Raw genomic sequence first — 16,855 nt, forward strand, 5'->3', positions numbered from 1 at the left:
CTTAGAGATGTTAAGCAAGGCTTTGCGGGTTCATTACATGGATTGAATAAATACATTATTCATATTTTTGCCTGATGTGGTAAAAGCCCATGTGTAGACAATGAACGACCAATTAGTTAAAACTGAAGAAGTGAGTAAATAGTGAATGCTTAACTGAAAAGGTGGAGTTACTAGTGGATGTTTCAATAAGAAAGCCATAAAGGAGTAAAGGACACATAGAAATATTTACTCTGAACAAAATAGAGACCAAGATGGTAATCTATTTAGCATTCCTTAATACACCTCGAACACACCAGATCTTAAATATCCAGTTGAATGCAAAAATGCCAAAAAGGAAGGCAGAGCGTTCACAAAAGGAATGAAATGAGCAACTCAGCTCATAAATATGCCAATACAATGTCAGACACATAGCAAGCTCGTTATACCATCTCCATGTCCTTGAAGTAGTCGTGCTCAAGAGCTTGCCTAGCTGTGATCCTCTTGTTTGGCTCAAACCGAAGCATTTTCTGCCAGTGAAAACAAACGAAGGATTCAATGCAGTTACATTACGTAGTGTCATGTCCGTGATCATAGATGGGTGTCTGTTTGACTTACGGAGAGAAGGTCCAAGCCGACAGGTTCAAGATTGGGGACGATAGTGGCAAGGTCCTGGAGATTAGTGGAGATTCCAAACAAGGAATATCAGGGACATGATTGATATACAGGCCCTTAGAAACACGTACTGGCCACACATGCCTAACAAAAAGTACCAAGTATTGTCTCGCACCTCAGCCTGCCACCTGGGGAAAGCGGACTTGTAGTCAGGTAAGGAGCTCACACCTGGCCAGGTTTGTTCATTTGGAGTGCCGAGTACCCTTCAATGAATAACCAGGATGCAACAAAGAAATCAGATAAAGTTGGCAAAAGGTGCACTTAGAAGATTTGAAATCAGGGCAAGAATTGAACCTGAATATCTTAAATAATTCATCAATCTCAGAATCTCCAGGGAACAGTGGCTTCTGGTTCACCATTTCTGCAAAGATACAGCCCACTGACCACACGTCAACTGGTGTGGAATACTGCCTTGCTCCAAGAAGAATTTCTGGTGCTCTGTACCATAATGTTACTACCTGAAAAATACTTCCCATAGACAAGCCTTGTGAGTTGATAGGCCATGGTATTGGATAGAGAAAAGAAGGTTAAGCTTGTGTGGACACGAAATCACATGTATATACGAGATAAAAAAAATTGGAAATACTAAATACTCTCTACTAATTTATGATAAAGATCTTACCAAAAGGTGACATGTTCACTACCAGGACAGTTTTCAAGGGGGTTTTAAATGAGTATATGATGGAAGAAAAGTACCTCATGAGTAAATGTACGAACAGGAATTCCAAATGCCCTGGCTAAACCAAAGTCTGCAAGCTTCAGTGCATTAGTACGCCGATCTATCAATAAATTCTGAGGTTTCAAATCTCGATGAAGAACTCTGTGAGAATGACAATAAGCAACGCCGCGGAGAATCTGATAGAGATACGACTGTAGAAAGAAGAAAAGAGTCACAACCACAAGAAGCTAATGCATTTTCAGAGTCAGACACAAATATGCTAGGAATGAAAACATAAGAACAGCAACATAGGATGAAACCCTTCCAATCGTGTTACACTCATTATTCTCTGTAAAAAAAACCACTCAATAACGTAATCATAATGTTTCATGAACTTCATGTTTACCTAAAGAATTCAGTTTATCCAAATACGCGTTGCCACAACTCATATTGCAAGTAAACTCTAACATGACTCTTAGCATAAGTAAACTCTAACATGACCTGCAAAAGATTGCACTACTAACCTCTTTGACCGAAGGCCCAACCCCCAAACCATGGCTGTCAGAAGTGGTAGTTATGACAGAAATTACTGAAAGGAAATGCCAGTTCTATGTGCAGTAACAAGTCACACAAATATGACAAGCATGACACAAAGGTGCTCACATGGGGATAGGGCCTACAAGGGGATCATACAGTACTGGGGTGATGGTGGTGGTGCCACACTGCCGATCATTTATAGCAACAAAGCCAACAGTAACAGTGAAGACATGTTTTATTTACAGCTTTAGGATAGACTGTAGAGCAAAGTGGGATGTAAAGTGCGTCTATTTATTTGAGATAGTCTTGGCCAGCTATGGTGTTCAGTAGAGCCCAGGGCAATCTTAAAAAACCATACAGATCAACTCTTTCTTATAGCATTTTCATGTCACTGAGAGTCATCTATTATCATTATTATTATTTTTGACGAACCTCATCAGAGAGCAGGGTGTTCCTGCAGTTTCATATAGATACAAAATAAAGAACCAAATACAGAATGGCCTGGTTTATAAGGAAAACTGGGCCGAAAACCTTACATTATAGAAGAAAACACTAGAGCTTGGTGACTGTATTAAGACTAAGCGGTCTTTTTAAACTATATTGCCACAGGAATTTATCTAGTCCAAGACTATGAAAATTCTAATCATACAACAGCAATCTAAGTCCATATATCTCTAGGGTAATCGTACATATATGTGCAAACAGCACATGTGCATATATCCTAAATATCACTTGCATACACTACAACAAGTTAAAAGTAATAAGAGCAGGGGTCAATGCACACATGAGTACTTTTCCCCAACTGTGCATACTGGTTTAAGCCAAGTGTTGCATACAGTGCAACAAGTTCAAAAATGAATAAGTGCACAGAGCAATGCAAACATATGTACTTTCCCCAACCGTGCATACTGGTTTACGCTAAGTGTGGCCCTAGTGAATGAGAAAACGAGCACTTTCCTCCTACCATATAAAACAGTGACGGAAGCAGACATGTGATACTACAACATAAATGGAGGCATGGGATGCAATGTGGGTTCCTCCCCTGTCTTGCCTTGAATCATTGTACAACATATGAGAGCTAAAATACTTCTATGAGAAAAGAGAAAGCACTGGACTAACACTGCAGTCCACTACAAGCCCACAACCAAGCGGCAAGAGCTACGCCTTAGTTACATGACTTATGCTGCTCCATACGCACATAGTTCTGTCAGAAATTCTTTTTAACAGTTAACACTACCGATTTGAACGACAGACACAGAATCATCGATAAAGAAAGGATCAAGTGAATGCTTCAAGCTCTAACTAACTAGCTATATAAGGAAAGCAGTAGTAGGAAGTCACAGTCACACACATTACGGTTTCACATGGCTCACCTTAATCAAAGTGGGGTTCTTGGCAAACTCTGGGCAAGAATCCATGAACTTCTTGAGGTCCAGATCCAGGTACTCAAAGACAAGATATATGCGCTTCTCGCTGTGGACAACATCATGCAGCCTGCAAGCAAAGAGTAGAGCTTCTCAGCGTAGCAACAACATTGCAAAACCATCTCACCAGCAATGTAATAAAAACACTGCTGGATTTACTACATGGCAGCATCAACCGGTTCTAAATCCGGCCTAGTTAGCACTGTGGTTACTGTTGCATAAAAGCAACAGTAACCGGCAATGAATGAACGACCAATCAATCCATCCATCAAAGCTATAATTAGTACTACGGCCGATCAACAATATACAGCCATGAACCCGGAGTGCGCAATCAGCAAAAGTCAATGGCGTAATAACAGGGAGGGGAGAGAGTCTCACTTGACGATGTTGCCGTGCTGCATCTCCTTGAGGAGCGAGATCTCGCGGATGGCGGTGGAGGGGACGCCCTCGTCCTCCTGCTCGAGGCGGATCTTCTTGAGCGCGATCGTCTCGTTGGTGGCCTTGTCCCGCGCCTTGTACACCACCCCGTACGTGCCCTCCCCGATCTTCTCCACCTTCTCGTACTGCACAAACACACGAGCACGAGCACATACCACACGGTTGAGAGCAGGACCCCAGAAAAGTTGGAATCGAAGGGCCGAAACGGTGGTGCCCGGATCGATCGAACCCAGATCGCTCGTGCGGCGTCGCTTACCTGCTCCATTGGCGTCCAATGCGGCGGCGGCGGAATGGATGAATAGACGAGGAGGGAGAGGAGGAGGGGAAGGAAGCGGAAGAGGGGATCAGGTGAAGGAGGGGTGGGGGGAAGCCGTAGCGGCGGGCAAGGCTGCTGCTACTGCCGCCATTGAGGGGAGGGGGAGGGGGGAGGGAGGAGAGGGTTCGCGCGGTTGGCTTGGGGATGCTCGCTCGGCTTGGCCCTCGTAGTATATCTTTGGCTTTGCTGCCTTGTGGAGTCGTGTTTGCTGTTTGACTGAAGAGGCTTTTTTTCTCGTGTGGTCTCTCCTCGGTCTTATCTTCGCGTGGGTTTTGTTGTAGCACTAGGGTTTCTTCTTTTTGGTTGATCTTGACCTGTTTCGTCTTGTAGATCGCTGGATTACAGGTGCTTTTTCCGTTTCGAAACGAATTTGTATAAAATCTTATACAAATCTACATCACTTGTTTTTGCATTATTGACCGTGTATGTATCGGACTTGTGTTGAACTCGATCGATTACAATGCTGGGGCCGGAATTTGGTCTGATTTTTTGGCAGCGCGAGTTGGGGCTCAGATCTAAGCACAACCTCTACGTTCTGACTTTTCTTTGACAAACGGTCTGTACATTACATTGCCGAAACTATCTTTCCAGTTTTGTAAAGCACACGTAAACAGGCCGTCTTTGTCATGGAAAAGCTGAAATCGACGCGAGACCAAATTAGAATGGACAAGGAAAGTACTAACGTCTTTGTTAAGCATAAACTCCCGTTCTAGTGCCTGTCGCACGATACCAATACGGGTCGCTGGATGCACGTATACATACGTTGGTTCGTTGGCGTGGTCAGTTATCAAAGGTTTCTCTCGTGCTGCGGCTGCATGAAAAGGAGGGAGATGGACTGCAGATGCATGTGCCGCCCCATCAAAGCGGGGGAGCAAAAATCTCGAGCATGCAGGTAGGCGGCGCACATAAAAGCTGGCTTGGCCTGGCGCCCTGGCCCCGGCGCCCCGCGACGCGACGTAGAACAAACAACACGAGGGCACGGCGAAAAGTCTTCTCTTCCTCCTCCGATTTACTACTCTGCTTTGGCTCCAGTCCAGCAGGCAATGTGCTGCTGGGTGAAGTCGGCATGGCATGCAATGGACCTATGAGTTTGTGTGGTCGTGCCACACTGCTGCCACTGACATTCATGTCCTTCCCCCATGGCCGGAGATGATGCATAACTTCTTCTTTTTTTGTTTGTTTGAGAAACAAGAGATGGTGCTTAACTGTGCGTACCTACTCTGGCCAGGCCGTTTCCATGGTCGCTGGAGCCCAGCTGCTGCACAAATCCTGCACGCACGTGTCTGGATCATGCGCTTGCTTCCGTGTGATTGTGAATCTGCTGTCGTCCGGTCCAACGTGATCATGTTGCAAGTGGTTTTAAATGGATATTGGGCCCTATGTGGGCTTGGTAGTACATGGGCTTGGCGCAAAAGTGGTGGTGGTATGCTTTTGGAAGCCCATATAAGTAGCAGCGACGGATTTGTTTCTTCCACCAAATCACCGGGGCCTGTTACTTCGAACCGAGTTTTATTACTGTACCAGATAACAGGGAATACTTCCGTTTCCACAGAGAACACAAGGTCGACGAGTTTCTGGGACGTCAACGACTGAAATGGAAAGCCAGAGGAACAAAAACAGTACTGGTACCAACAAATAAAACCAAAGTTTGAGAAACAGTACTAGTAGCAGAGGGAGGATCTCAACAGACAGAGAAAATGTATGTAACTATTCTTGTATCCTATCCTGCAGCACAGCACTTTGGTTTGTTATTACTCCATCAGTTCTGTTCAGTTCATCCATCATACTAACGGCGATTTCTCCTCCCCCTCCTCCTCTACCACATCATCGTCTCCCCGCCACTGCTGCCGCTGCCGATCCTCCTCGCCGCCGCCACGCTGCGGCAACGCCACCGCCATCTTGGCCTGCCGGAGCGCGGCCGGGCCCTTCTTCTCCTTGTTCTCCGGCAGGAGCCTTAGCACGATCCCCATGGTGATCAGCAGCAGCCCCGTGACGTGCTGCTCCGTCATGGGCTTCGTGAATATCAGGTACGACAGGAGCAGCGTCACCGCCTTCCTCGCCGTCGTCACCATGGCCGTCGTCGCGGCGCCGAAGAGCGCGATGAGGGACAGCACCGACACCTGCCCCACGAACGTCGCCATCGCCTCGAACACTAGCACGGCGTACACGTACAGATGCTGCATCGTGAGTCAGCCAGGGTCAGTTCAATTCGTTTTCAGCAAACAACTTTTCATTTATTTATTGCAGAAGTAGTAAGAACAAGTTAACTAGCTAGAAGCACTTTTTAACTTTCAAGTGGATCGGATGCTTTTCCTGACATTAAGGTCAGAATAAGATCATCAGAATGAAGAATGTAGTGTTGGGATGTATTGTTCTCTCATCTCTGCAAAGGTGTGTACTACTACTTAAGATGGTGTCCTAAAGGCTAGTCCTATGCATAAAAGTGCACTTTTGTTGATTCTTTTCCTACCATATCTGTTTCGCACACATTCTGAAAGTATCTGACGGTTAAAAGTTTAAAACCATGGTAAGATGTTTATACGCCACTTGAGATGCACTCAATGAAAAAGAGATCATGACTGTATACCTGAGAACACGAATTCCATGCTGTCCTTAGCTCCCCTGTTAACACCATCGGCACAGCAAGGAAAGGTAACCCAACAACAGTTGAGCAGAAGAGCATCTCCATCTAACCACCAGATTAGAGTAAGCATTCAGTGTCAGTTGGTGCTCCTCTCAATTTGATTCTGACAGAAGCAAGCAAGAGGCCATCAAAACTGTGCATTTGATGTGAGTACCTGTGTAGTGTCTGGGTTCATCTTAAAGATGGCCTCCTGCAGGTTGCCGAGGAAGGCGTCCATGATGAGCGCACTGGAGACCATGGCCACGCCAACCATGCTGAAATTAGGCGATGTCTGCGCATCCGCAAGCGTGAAGAGTATGAGGCCGAGGACGAGCATCACCGCAGATACATACTCATGGAATGGGTATTTGCGTCGTAAACCGGGGATAAATGCCCCCATTATCATCACAGGCAAAACCTGAAGGACAAAGTGTAAGAGTTATGTGTCCATTTGTTTCAAAAAGGGGACTGTATTAATCAAGGCAAAAGGTTAAGAAGCTGCATGTTTGCCAATAGTACTATAAATAAGGACTGCTGCATTTTTTTTGCAGGTAAAAGGGGATTCTATTAATGAAGGCAAATCAATATTATCTTGGAGAACCACGTCCACCACAGGCAGAGGACCGGAACCAACCCAAACAACCGTGCAATGCTCGGTTCTAGCTAAGTTTGCAAGCATATGACTTGCATGGTTTTGACATCTATTCCTTCTTGCGAATTTTCAAATCATGATCATAAGCAAAAAATCATCCATGACTTTTTCTCCTAGCTTTTGGGACAAGACCATAGCCCATCCTGGGCCTTCCAGTTAGCAAACATGTACCCCACCACCGCAGCAGGCCTTCGGAGGTTTGATGCCCCTTCCACCGACTCGGAAATTTTCGATGCCTTTCACTATGCCAACCAGAATGCAAGCCCCGACCCTGACGGCTTTGGGCCAGGTTTCTACAAAAGATCATGGCGCATAGTTAAACCAATAATCAAGACTTTCCTATCCAGTTTTTTCAACCGCTCCGCTGACCTAACGAGAATTAACAGTGCGCACATTGTCCTTCTACCCAAGAAAGAAAGCGTTAGAACCCCGGATACCTTTCGACCGATCTCCCTTCAAGACGGACCCATGAAAGCCAGCGCAAAACTACTGACAAATTGCCTAAAACCGCTAATCCCTATGCTTGTCGACGGTGACTAGTCGGGTTTCATCCCTGAAAGAAATATCTCTGAAAATTTCGCATATGTCGAGGATTTGCCGAGTTTCTGCTTCAAATGCAAACTCCCCACAATAGTTCTCAAACTAGACTTCCGAAAAGCCTTCGATTCGGTCTGCTGGGCCTGCCTTCTCAAAATTCTACACCATGTGACACCAGCTCTTCTCAAGTTTATTCTGGATTTCATCAGCAAATCACCAATTGACACCAAATTACCAAATGGAAGCTTCAAAACATGGGAGGTAGTAGTAAGCATTCACATGGGTTCCTAGGTTCAAGAGATTTGGAAGCGCTACAAGCAACTGTACTTTCCTTCAATCTTACTGACCCTTTGCAGCAATACTACTAGTACTTGTACATTGCTTACATTATCACCAACAAATTAACCGTTTTACTGAATATGAAATTAACTCTCTTATTGGCACAAAAACACTCATTTTCATCAGAGACGAAATCAACTTTTATTTGTTTGTATGTCCTTTTAACAATCAACAAGTACTATAAGGAAAGAAGCATTCATATCAGCTACGTTATCCTGCTAGGCTATAGACGATGATTTAAGCCACAGATGTACTATCCCATAACCCCCCAAAAAACAGAATGATACTTGACTGAACCAGACAGTTTGGCACCTAACCAAACATCAGTCCCAACGTCAGATTCCGATATTGGATTCTTCCTACCACAACAAACATCATATACCGCACTAAAACAAAGGTACCTACATTGATACTACAAACAAGAAGAAACAGAAAATTGGTTCAGGCTCACAAAAACGGTAAGCGCTTTGTCAGTATTCCTGAATTCGGTGGGTTACATACAAGAACTGAAACTAATACAGTGTTTAGCTTAATTTAGAGAAGGCAATTAACCTTGGTGGATTTGAACATGATCTGCGCGGGGTAATTGAGGAAGGCGAGGGAGCCCTTTGTGAGGCCATTGGAGCCCATGAGAACGGCCGAGAGGCGAATGTAGGTGCGCCACGGGTTCACCATCTGCTTGACCGTGAACCCCTGCAGCCGTATCAGGGCCAGGTACACGAACCCCTGCACGAAGGTGAAGTACCACCCATAGCTGCAGCACAACAGACTGTTACTACAACTTTTTTTTTTCAATAATCCCCAAATGATCATTGCCATAATAGGTAGGCGATTTCAAGGCAGTTATCGACGCCACAAAAGAGAAGCGAGGTCACCTGAACTGGAGCCGGTTGTAGACGTATTCCTGGGGGCATGAAAAAGGTATAGGAATTAGCCACGCCGAAGGTGATTGGGAAAATAAAAATCAGTCCAAAGATTGGTCTGATCAATTTTATTTTACTTTTGGTATGGAAAAATTGTTTTTTTAGTAATCATCCGGGAGGAGGCTCCCCACCTGAATTTATTATTAAAAAATAGTTCCGTTGAGTCCGAATTTGTTTCGGAAACTCTAGAAATCCGAGTTACATGCGGAGAGAGGTAGTTCCCCCAGAGGTTTGCGGCTACCTTTTGAGTACGGGGAATTGTACATGCCGACGGGGAAAAATCGAAGGAAATCTCATAAGAATAAGAAAAAATAAACTGTTGACTGAACAAACTTACATGTATGATCGAGTCTATGCGCGACGAAGAAAATGCGGGGTGGGACAAAAATAAAGTAAAGAAGCGGTATTCTGGCGCAATTCTGTTCCGTACGGCTGACTCTTTCTCAGCGAGAAAAAAAAAACGGCAGTGCTGCGAAGCCTCCGAGTCGCCGAATTTGGGTGCGAGATTTTTTCAGAATTACATCAGGAGGAGTAAGGGGGGAGTGGTTTCGAACCTCGCAGATGCCATTGACGAGGTAGCCGAAGAAGAAGCCCGAGGAGCAGATGAGGAACTGCTGCCAGACGGGCCTGTCCGTCAGCGACACCCCGAACAGCCTCCTCCCCTGCTCCTCCGCTCCGGTCATGCTCTCTGACTCTCTCGCCCGGGAATTCCAACGGAGAATTGGTCTCCGGTACTAATCTCTCTCTCAAGATCCTTGAAAAGGATGAATCTCGAATTGATGGGAAGGGCCGGGAAAGATGTGGGCGAGACGACGAGAAGCGGTAATCTGCGACGGAAGGAAGGAAGGAAAGAAGGAAAGTATAGACGAGACGCGAGGCAGCTCCCTCGCGGGCTTTAAGTAGCGAGCACGCGGCTTTTGAAACGCTTCCTTGTATAGACGGCGAGGAAGGAAGGAAGTGCCCCGAAGGCCTGAATACTCTCATGAGTTTCCCCCTCTTAATTTACTGCTAGAACTAGTCCAATCCAGCGTACGTTTACTGCCTCCTCGTCTTCGTCGTCTCGTTGGGCGCCGATGGCGATGGCGACGGCGCCGCGCCGGGCGGTGCTTTCCGTTTCGTCGTTGCGGTTTGGGGTAAATAACGCAGGGGGGCAAAAGAAAAAACGGAAAACGTGCGCGCGCATGGCGGCGTCTCGGGTACCGGAGGGGAAGACTGACCGGACCCAGGCCAGGGGTGTTGACAGGGCGGAGGGGAGCCCCGTTGCTGGCCAGGTTATCGAAACATTACATGTATCTAATTGTTTTTTCAAATATATAGATATCGAAACCACTCTCTATCTCTCATCCGCGCGTCTTTTGTAAGCCTACTCAAAAGGTAGCCGTCACTCTCCGACGGAACTACCTCTCTGGCCACGTGTAACTCGGAGCCCAAAGGTAGCCGCCACTCCCTAACGAATTTGTATCTTCGCATGTAACTCGGACTCGTAGAGTATCCGAAATGATCTCGAACTACAGGAATCCTTTTTTTAAGATAATACAGAATCAGGTGGGTGATTGCTGAAATAGAAGAAAAAAAACAGATAAGTACCCATTTTGGACTAGTGCCAAACTGTGCAGATTAAGATTTTGTTTTACCTCTCGTTAATTCGTTGACGCTCACGGGAACAAATTTACTTATCCGCTCCATTGAAGATTGCTTTGGCTGTCACCAGTAAGTAAACTCTCGGTTGCTCAGTGCACAATCAATCTGGGTTCGACCGAATCGTGGACAAAAGGAATGCGTTTACTAAGGAGCTTCCTTTGGAGTGCGTTCGCATGCAAACTATGCCAAGTGTCCACGATGAGTTCATTGCCTTGTTAATCTTACCAAGATCCATGACTCGACATGCATGGGAGTGATTTATTCCCTCGTTCGCCACCTTTGCTGGAATTCGACGCCCGATGCGAGATTTACTCTTAACCACGTTTGGTCAAAATAAAAATACTCTTAACTACGTTGCATGCTCACCGGCATGCGCGCGTGTGGAACGCTGTACCGTGTGCAATCGGGCTACGGGCAACCGGCAGCCCCCCTTTGGTCGTTGGAACTAGCTAGATTTCTTGATTCTATTTTAATTTGATTTTGAGGCTCGTTTGCAACGTTTTTTTTTGGCATGATCCGTTTCTTCTTTCCTGTTGTACTGTAGTTTAGATTCTTTCCAATTTTTTGAACAAGTAAATTGTCATCCTTTAATAGGAATTTTTAATTTTTTTGCGAAAAGGAAGGCAAAAATATTTAGGGATGCTAAATTGGAAGTTATGGATGGAGTAGGATCTACTTCCACTTTTTAAGGGAGAAAACTTAAATTCAGGTGCTGCAACTATTCCGGAGGCCCATTTCTGGAGGCTCAGGTTGAGCCCAGCCCCTTGGTCTCGCTGATAGTTTAAGTCATTGACCATGCCGCAAGGCACGCAATCCCAACCACACATCGCATTGTCCACGTCAACACTCAAGTTAACATCCACAAGACCCATGCACGCTTCCGAAACTAGTCCCGCCGTGCGCCAAGTCATTGACCAACTCGGCCAGCAGCGCGTCCACCATGTTCCCCGCCACCGTCGCACCGACGTCTTGTTTCTCCTCAACGACCCGCATCCACCGTCTTTCTCGTTCCATGTCCACCAACGCCGCCTCGCCCGTAAAAAACACGTCATCGATCCCCCACCGTAACCCTTCGTCTCGCACCCACTCCCTCGCCACACAGACCAACGCCGCCTCGTCATGATCATTCAACGACGATCTTTTGACCGTGCCGACCGCTGGACCCGCCCAACAGCGGAGCCGGCGGTCGATTCCCTCGGCAAAGAAGTCGAGGAGAAGTCTTTCGTCGACAGTAGCCACAACCGAATCGCCCGCCGTGCCTTCCTCGTCGTCTAGGAGCCGCCCGAGGAGGCGGAACGGCTCGTCGGGAAACTTGCTCTCCTCCTGATCCTCACAGGCGCTTCGGTGCTCATCCGGCAGTGCCATCGTTGTCGTTGTGCTGCTGCTGGAGTCGCCCTGGGTTCGCGTGTCGTGCAGCGATTTGCCCGAGTCAGATGCCACGAAGCGTGGCTCGAGGTCCACGGGGGCGATCGCCGCCTCCGCCTCCGCCAGGCCTTCCAGCCGTCGGATCTTGTGCCGCAGCGTCCCCTTCTCCGACGACCCTGCATTCAGTTTCCCATCAGTCAGTCAATCAGGTTCGGTCAACGCCCTATAGCTTGCTGTGTTAACTGTAGATGATCGATTAAACTACTGTTTGGTTTCTCGTTTTGTTTACCTACAGTACGTGCATCGATCCTGATTTAAGTACATAGACTAGAGTAGTGCGTGCAGAAGGAGATTCGACCCGTGGGACACGAACGATTCGACTCGACAAACGTCGCGATCACGTGCGACAGGGGAGCTACGGCCTAGATGCCGCTGCTCCTGTAGCATGGCAATGCGTGTTCGAGGCTGGTTTATTAATGCAAGAGCGGCAAGGGCCAATTGGAAGGGCCTCTCTACGCAAGGACATGCATGGTCGATCGAACTCCAAGCTTTGGCACGCCAAACGGGGAAAGCTCTTTTTTGCCGGTCCCGTTTACAACTACAATGCGTCTGTCCGTGGTCCGGCGTGGCACGCTAACCAAAAGGTCGGCTACATATGCCACCATAAATTTGATGGATCATATGAGTACAAAATGCTTTACTGACTCTATGAGTAGTTTCGATCCAAACCTCCTCAGGGCTCAGGCTCTATGAGTATAGCATAAACGGCATGAAACTACTCCTACATGGCTTGGAAAACTACTGACCAACTGTAGACTTTAGTCACTTTGTACTGCTGTGTTTTAAGCTCGGTTTGCAAGATGCACATGTAATCTGGAACAGAGAATCTTTTTTTTTACTTACGTTGGAGTTGCTGGAAGGAATTACTAGGCGAGCACGTCCCGGCGTCGCTCGCTTCGTCTCCGTCGTCGTGGAAGGGGAAATCCATGACGGACACGGGGCTCAGCTGCTGCTTCTCCTCCATCTCCACTGTATCATCCCCACCGACAGTCGCCTGCATGCATGCAATCCATCAAATTCGATGGTTATCTTCGCAAATTAATCTCTTGAAGTGTACGCGCGTGTTGCATTGCGTGCATGCAGATCGATGGAACCACAAATTAATGCCAAGAACCAAAGATTATCATGCATGCATGCCGAATTGCCTTCTGTTGACAGGAGTCTGGTTGTTAACTGCCCGATCGATCAGGTCACTGATTTTCCGGTGGTCACAACCGCCGGTGTGGACGTGATGGCGATATCGAACGATATTGGTGCGTTTCGTTGCATGGATATTTGCGTACCGTGTAGGTGCATGCTGCTACTGTGCTACTACAACGCAACCTGAAGAAAAAGTTTGACAGGTGCATCGCATGCATTGGGGGATAGAAAAACAAAATTCTGCTGCGAACTACTTACTACTCCGGTCGTGAAAAAAATTAAAGAGCTTTTCGTGTCCAAGACAGCATTACAGCTAGGCATATATCCAGCGGTCCAGCCACGGTAAAAACAGAAGGAAAATCCATTCCCATTTCAGAAGCAAAATCGATCGCTCTTGCTGTCGCTGCGAAGCACCTTTCCTGCGGTGGGGCGTAGTACTAGTACCACGGATCAACCATACTGCACTCGCCTCGTGAGCCCATACGTGACATGTCAATGTCAGTGAGCTGAAAGCGGCGTGTTAACGCCGGCAGCCGCGCTCGATCGCCGTCTGTCGGTGCGTGGCTCGAGTTGCTTGCTTGCGCGTGCCTCAGCTTCAGGTAAAGGGTATTAGTACCAGACTACCAGTACAATCTATCATAGACCAGTCATCATCTCCATCACATCGCATCAAAATCAAAAGAGAATATTGCGTCCGGTTAAATCTCAAGCTTCGTACGTTCTCTAACTAATTAATTACTCCAGCTGGCCCGGCCGTGAATTAAATCCCGAATAACTTCCAAAAAAGGAATGACAGGTACCGTCCTGACAAACAACAAAGATTGCAATTTCCCGAGCGATCGATCGATGGGGATGATGTTAGCTAGCAGTGCTACTGTTTGATTTGATTCGGAAAATGCAATGCAAATAGAGTAGTTGTTGCAGCAATAGCAAGATTTGGCCCATCCATGCACGCCTGACCTTAAGCTCTTGAATGTTCTTCGCCAAGGTAGCCAACCAACAAAACGCGGCCATGGCTGAAGGCGCATTTAAAGCATGCAAGCCGCGAGCAACTAGTCAAAACAGAAGAGAGTACTACTGTGTTACTGACCTTGTGGCCTCCGTCTCCGGTGGCGTCGGCGTCGGCGTCGGCGCGGCGACCCGTGCTGCCCGAGGACGACGGCGACGTCGCCGGTGCCTGTTCGGACAGCTTCTTCTTCTCCGACTCCGGCTGGAGCCGCAGGTCATCGGGCGGCTCCGACTCAGAGTCGGAGCAGCAGCTGCTGACGAGCGGAGACGGGAGCCCGAGAGAGTCCCTTTCGTCGTCCTCGTCGAATTCCTCGCGCCGTCTCCAGAAGAATCCCTCCCGGAGTCTCCTCGAGAGGCTCCTGAAGGAGAGCCGCGAGAGCGAGCCGGGGCTCCCGCTCCTGGTTGGGGAGGAGAAGAAGAAGATGGAAGCCAGCGACAAGCGCGAGGGGCTCCGGCGCAGTTGCCGGTCGGGGCCGGGCTCGGCGAGGAGGTCGCGCGCGACATCATCGGCGGAGGAAGAAGAAGGAGAGGAGGAGGGAAGGTGGCGCGGGTAGGAGCGGAAGCCGTCGCTGCGGCTGGACTCGCACGCCAGCTCCAGCAAGTCCCGGAGCGTCAGCACCGGCGCCGTAACTGCCGCCATGGCCAGGGCCGGCCTAGCAGGGGAGCAAGGGTCGAGCTTGTTGGTGCCGACGGAAATGCATCGATCGAGGTCAGGAGGTTCACGAGGTACTTGTATAGATAGGAGTATAATATACGGTGCTTACTGGCTGGCTAATTAAGCCAGTGACAGTGAGGTTTCGTCTGTTCTGGGTTTGAGGTGGTGTCTGCTAGCGAGCTGAGCTGCAGTGGCAGAGAGATCAGTCAGTTTTAAAGTGGCTAGAAGATGCACGCAGTGCTGGCCGGGGCGTGGTTTAAATGGAGTCCGCTGCTCGATCGACCGCGCAGCTGGATCGACTTTTCGCCTGTCCCCATATACTATACGGTACGCGGTCGCCGGTAATTAGTCACTAGTCGCAGCAGTTGAGCACCATTGCTACGAACTAAGCATATATCCCCAGTTAGTTAAGCGCACGAGTATTTGTTGACACAGGGCCGGAGTGGTTATGTGGAGTATTACGGATTAGACAAGAGACTAAGAGAGGACAGTGATACGCGATCGGCCGACTGAGCGGTATGTACGAGTAGTAATATGGAGTGGAGTTAGTAGGTTGCCTAGCTACAAATACTGTCAGTCCAGTTCTTTGTTTTTAGATTAGGCAACCAAACTCCTGACGCGACACTCCACTTTAACCTGTCCAACTGTGTGGAGTAAGTACGACTGATCGATGCGTGCAGCTTTTCTTTTCAATTCCCACTACTCCCTTCTAGAGGGCGGTCCACGAAAAATCGCTACGCATTTTTCCGTTGCAGTACGTATATACTACCATATGCACATCATTTTTCGATCACTAAGTCCACATCCACGGATCTTAAATTACCTCCACTGAATTTCTCCAAGTGTGGTATAAATGTGCCATTTGCTGACAATAACGAGCACATGGTGCAGTGTAGATCCTCCTATGGCTACACTTGGCCATACCGCTTCATGAATGGTCGATAACAGTGCATTGACAATAACGAGCACATTTATTTGGCCAATCATGGGGAATTCGGGCTTCTCTCGTGCTAGCTGAACCACGTATATGTATGCTGGATCACGGCCTCTATCGGTCCATGAATTCATTTCCCATACGTGCCTGTCAAAATAGTCAATCGAGTACCAAGGTTTGCACAGGGTGCTCAATTCTCTTTGACAGCTCATTCACTTGATCTGTGCAGCAGTACTGATTTCAAAAGGTATGTGCAGTGGTACTGCATATACTTGTAAATTGTACCGCGTACGTTCAGACAGGGAAATTAGTTTCGATGTAATTTTAGACGAAACTACCAAAGTCCGGAAAACCAAATTAATTAAAGAAACTTCGTACTATATATAACACAGGAGCAGTAGTATAATTGAACGCTTTCGTGGTGTTGTAAAAGACCATTTTGTCTCCCGCCAGGCCGCCACGACTAACATCTCCGCTGGGCGCACCCGCACGTACGCTTCATCAGAATATAGCAGTACTCCTACTGCTCGCAACGCATCGATGCTGCTATCTCCAGCACAGGAAAGAAGAGCGATCGAGGCATTGACCTCCAGTTGATGCTTGAAGCTTCGGCGCTGTTTCCTTGATCTTAGATCGCTAGATTCGTGTCCGCGAGATTCGTTTTGTTTCTCCAGGTTGTGGCCGTGTAAAAATACTACTGTAGTCCAGTACATGTACGGATGCGTCGCACATGTATATTTATGTATGCATGGGATCGATTATATGTGCAGGTGTAGATAGTCTCCATGAATCTCGCAGTGATCAATTGCTCCAGTGGCGATGTACTACCTGGGGTAGGAAGGGACAGACAGACAGCAGGATCGAGTGATGAAAAAGCTCCAGCTGTGTCATTAAATCGTCGTCGATGCCTTCCCTGCTGCATTCAGTTGTTTACTTGCATTGACAGTTGCCCCG

The 16,855-nt window shown here is 47.6% G+C and overlaps 3 protein-coding genes across 3 annotated transcripts; all 3 read right to left on the reverse strand.

Annotated features, from left to right (window-relative positions):
• Nucleotides 1-197: 197 nt before the first annotated feature.
• On the reverse strand, nt 198-4,246 carry LOC100821247 (cyclin-dependent kinase A-1). The gene is made up of 8 exons (XM_003558914.4): nt 3,965-4,246; nt 3,649-3,833; nt 3,220-3,340; nt 1,348-1,521; nt 946-1,109; nt 767-854; nt 595-648; nt 198-506 (listed from the first exon to the last, which is right to left on the reverse strand). The coding sequence occupies exons 1-8, from the start codon at nt 3,971-3,973 to the stop codon at nt 420-422; spliced, it is 882 nt and encodes a 293-aa protein (XP_003558962.1). The 5' UTR covers nt 3,974-4,246; the 3' UTR covers nt 198-419.
• Nucleotides 4,247-5,621: 1,375 nt separating this feature from the next.
• On the reverse strand, nt 5,622-10,072 carry LOC100845462 (UDP-galactose/UDP-glucose transporter 2). Its single transcript, XM_003562133.4, has 6 exons — nt 9,653-10,072; nt 9,051-9,079; nt 8,728-8,929; nt 6,823-7,065; nt 6,612-6,713; nt 5,622-6,201 (listed from the first exon to the last, which is right to left on the reverse strand). The coding sequence occupies exons 1-6, from the start codon at nt 9,779-9,781 to the stop codon at nt 5,806-5,808; spliced, it is 1,101 nt and encodes a 366-aa protein (XP_003562181.1). The 5' UTR covers nt 9,782-10,072; the 3' UTR covers nt 5,622-5,805.
• A 1,290-nt stretch (nt 10,073-11,362) lies between these two features.
• LOC100845765 lies at nt 11,363-15,188 on the reverse strand. Its single transcript, XM_003562134.3, has 3 exons — nt 14,395-15,188; nt 13,008-13,158; nt 11,363-12,280 (listed from the first exon to the last, which is right to left on the reverse strand). Exons 1-3 carry the CDS (start codon nt 14,950-14,952, stop codon nt 11,592-11,594), a joined length of 1,398 nt encoding a protein of 465 aa, XP_003562182.1. The 5' UTR covers nt 14,953-15,188; the 3' UTR covers nt 11,363-11,591.
• Nucleotides 15,189-16,855: the final 1,667 nt, after the last annotated feature.

This window comes from Brachypodium distachyon, chromosome 1 (genome assembly GCF_000005505.3).
Source record: "Brachypodium distachyon strain Bd21 chromosome 1, Brachypodium_distachyon_v3.0, whole genome shotgun sequence".
NCBI lineage: Eukaryota > Viridiplantae > Streptophyta > Magnoliopsida > Poales > Poaceae > Brachypodium > Brachypodium distachyon.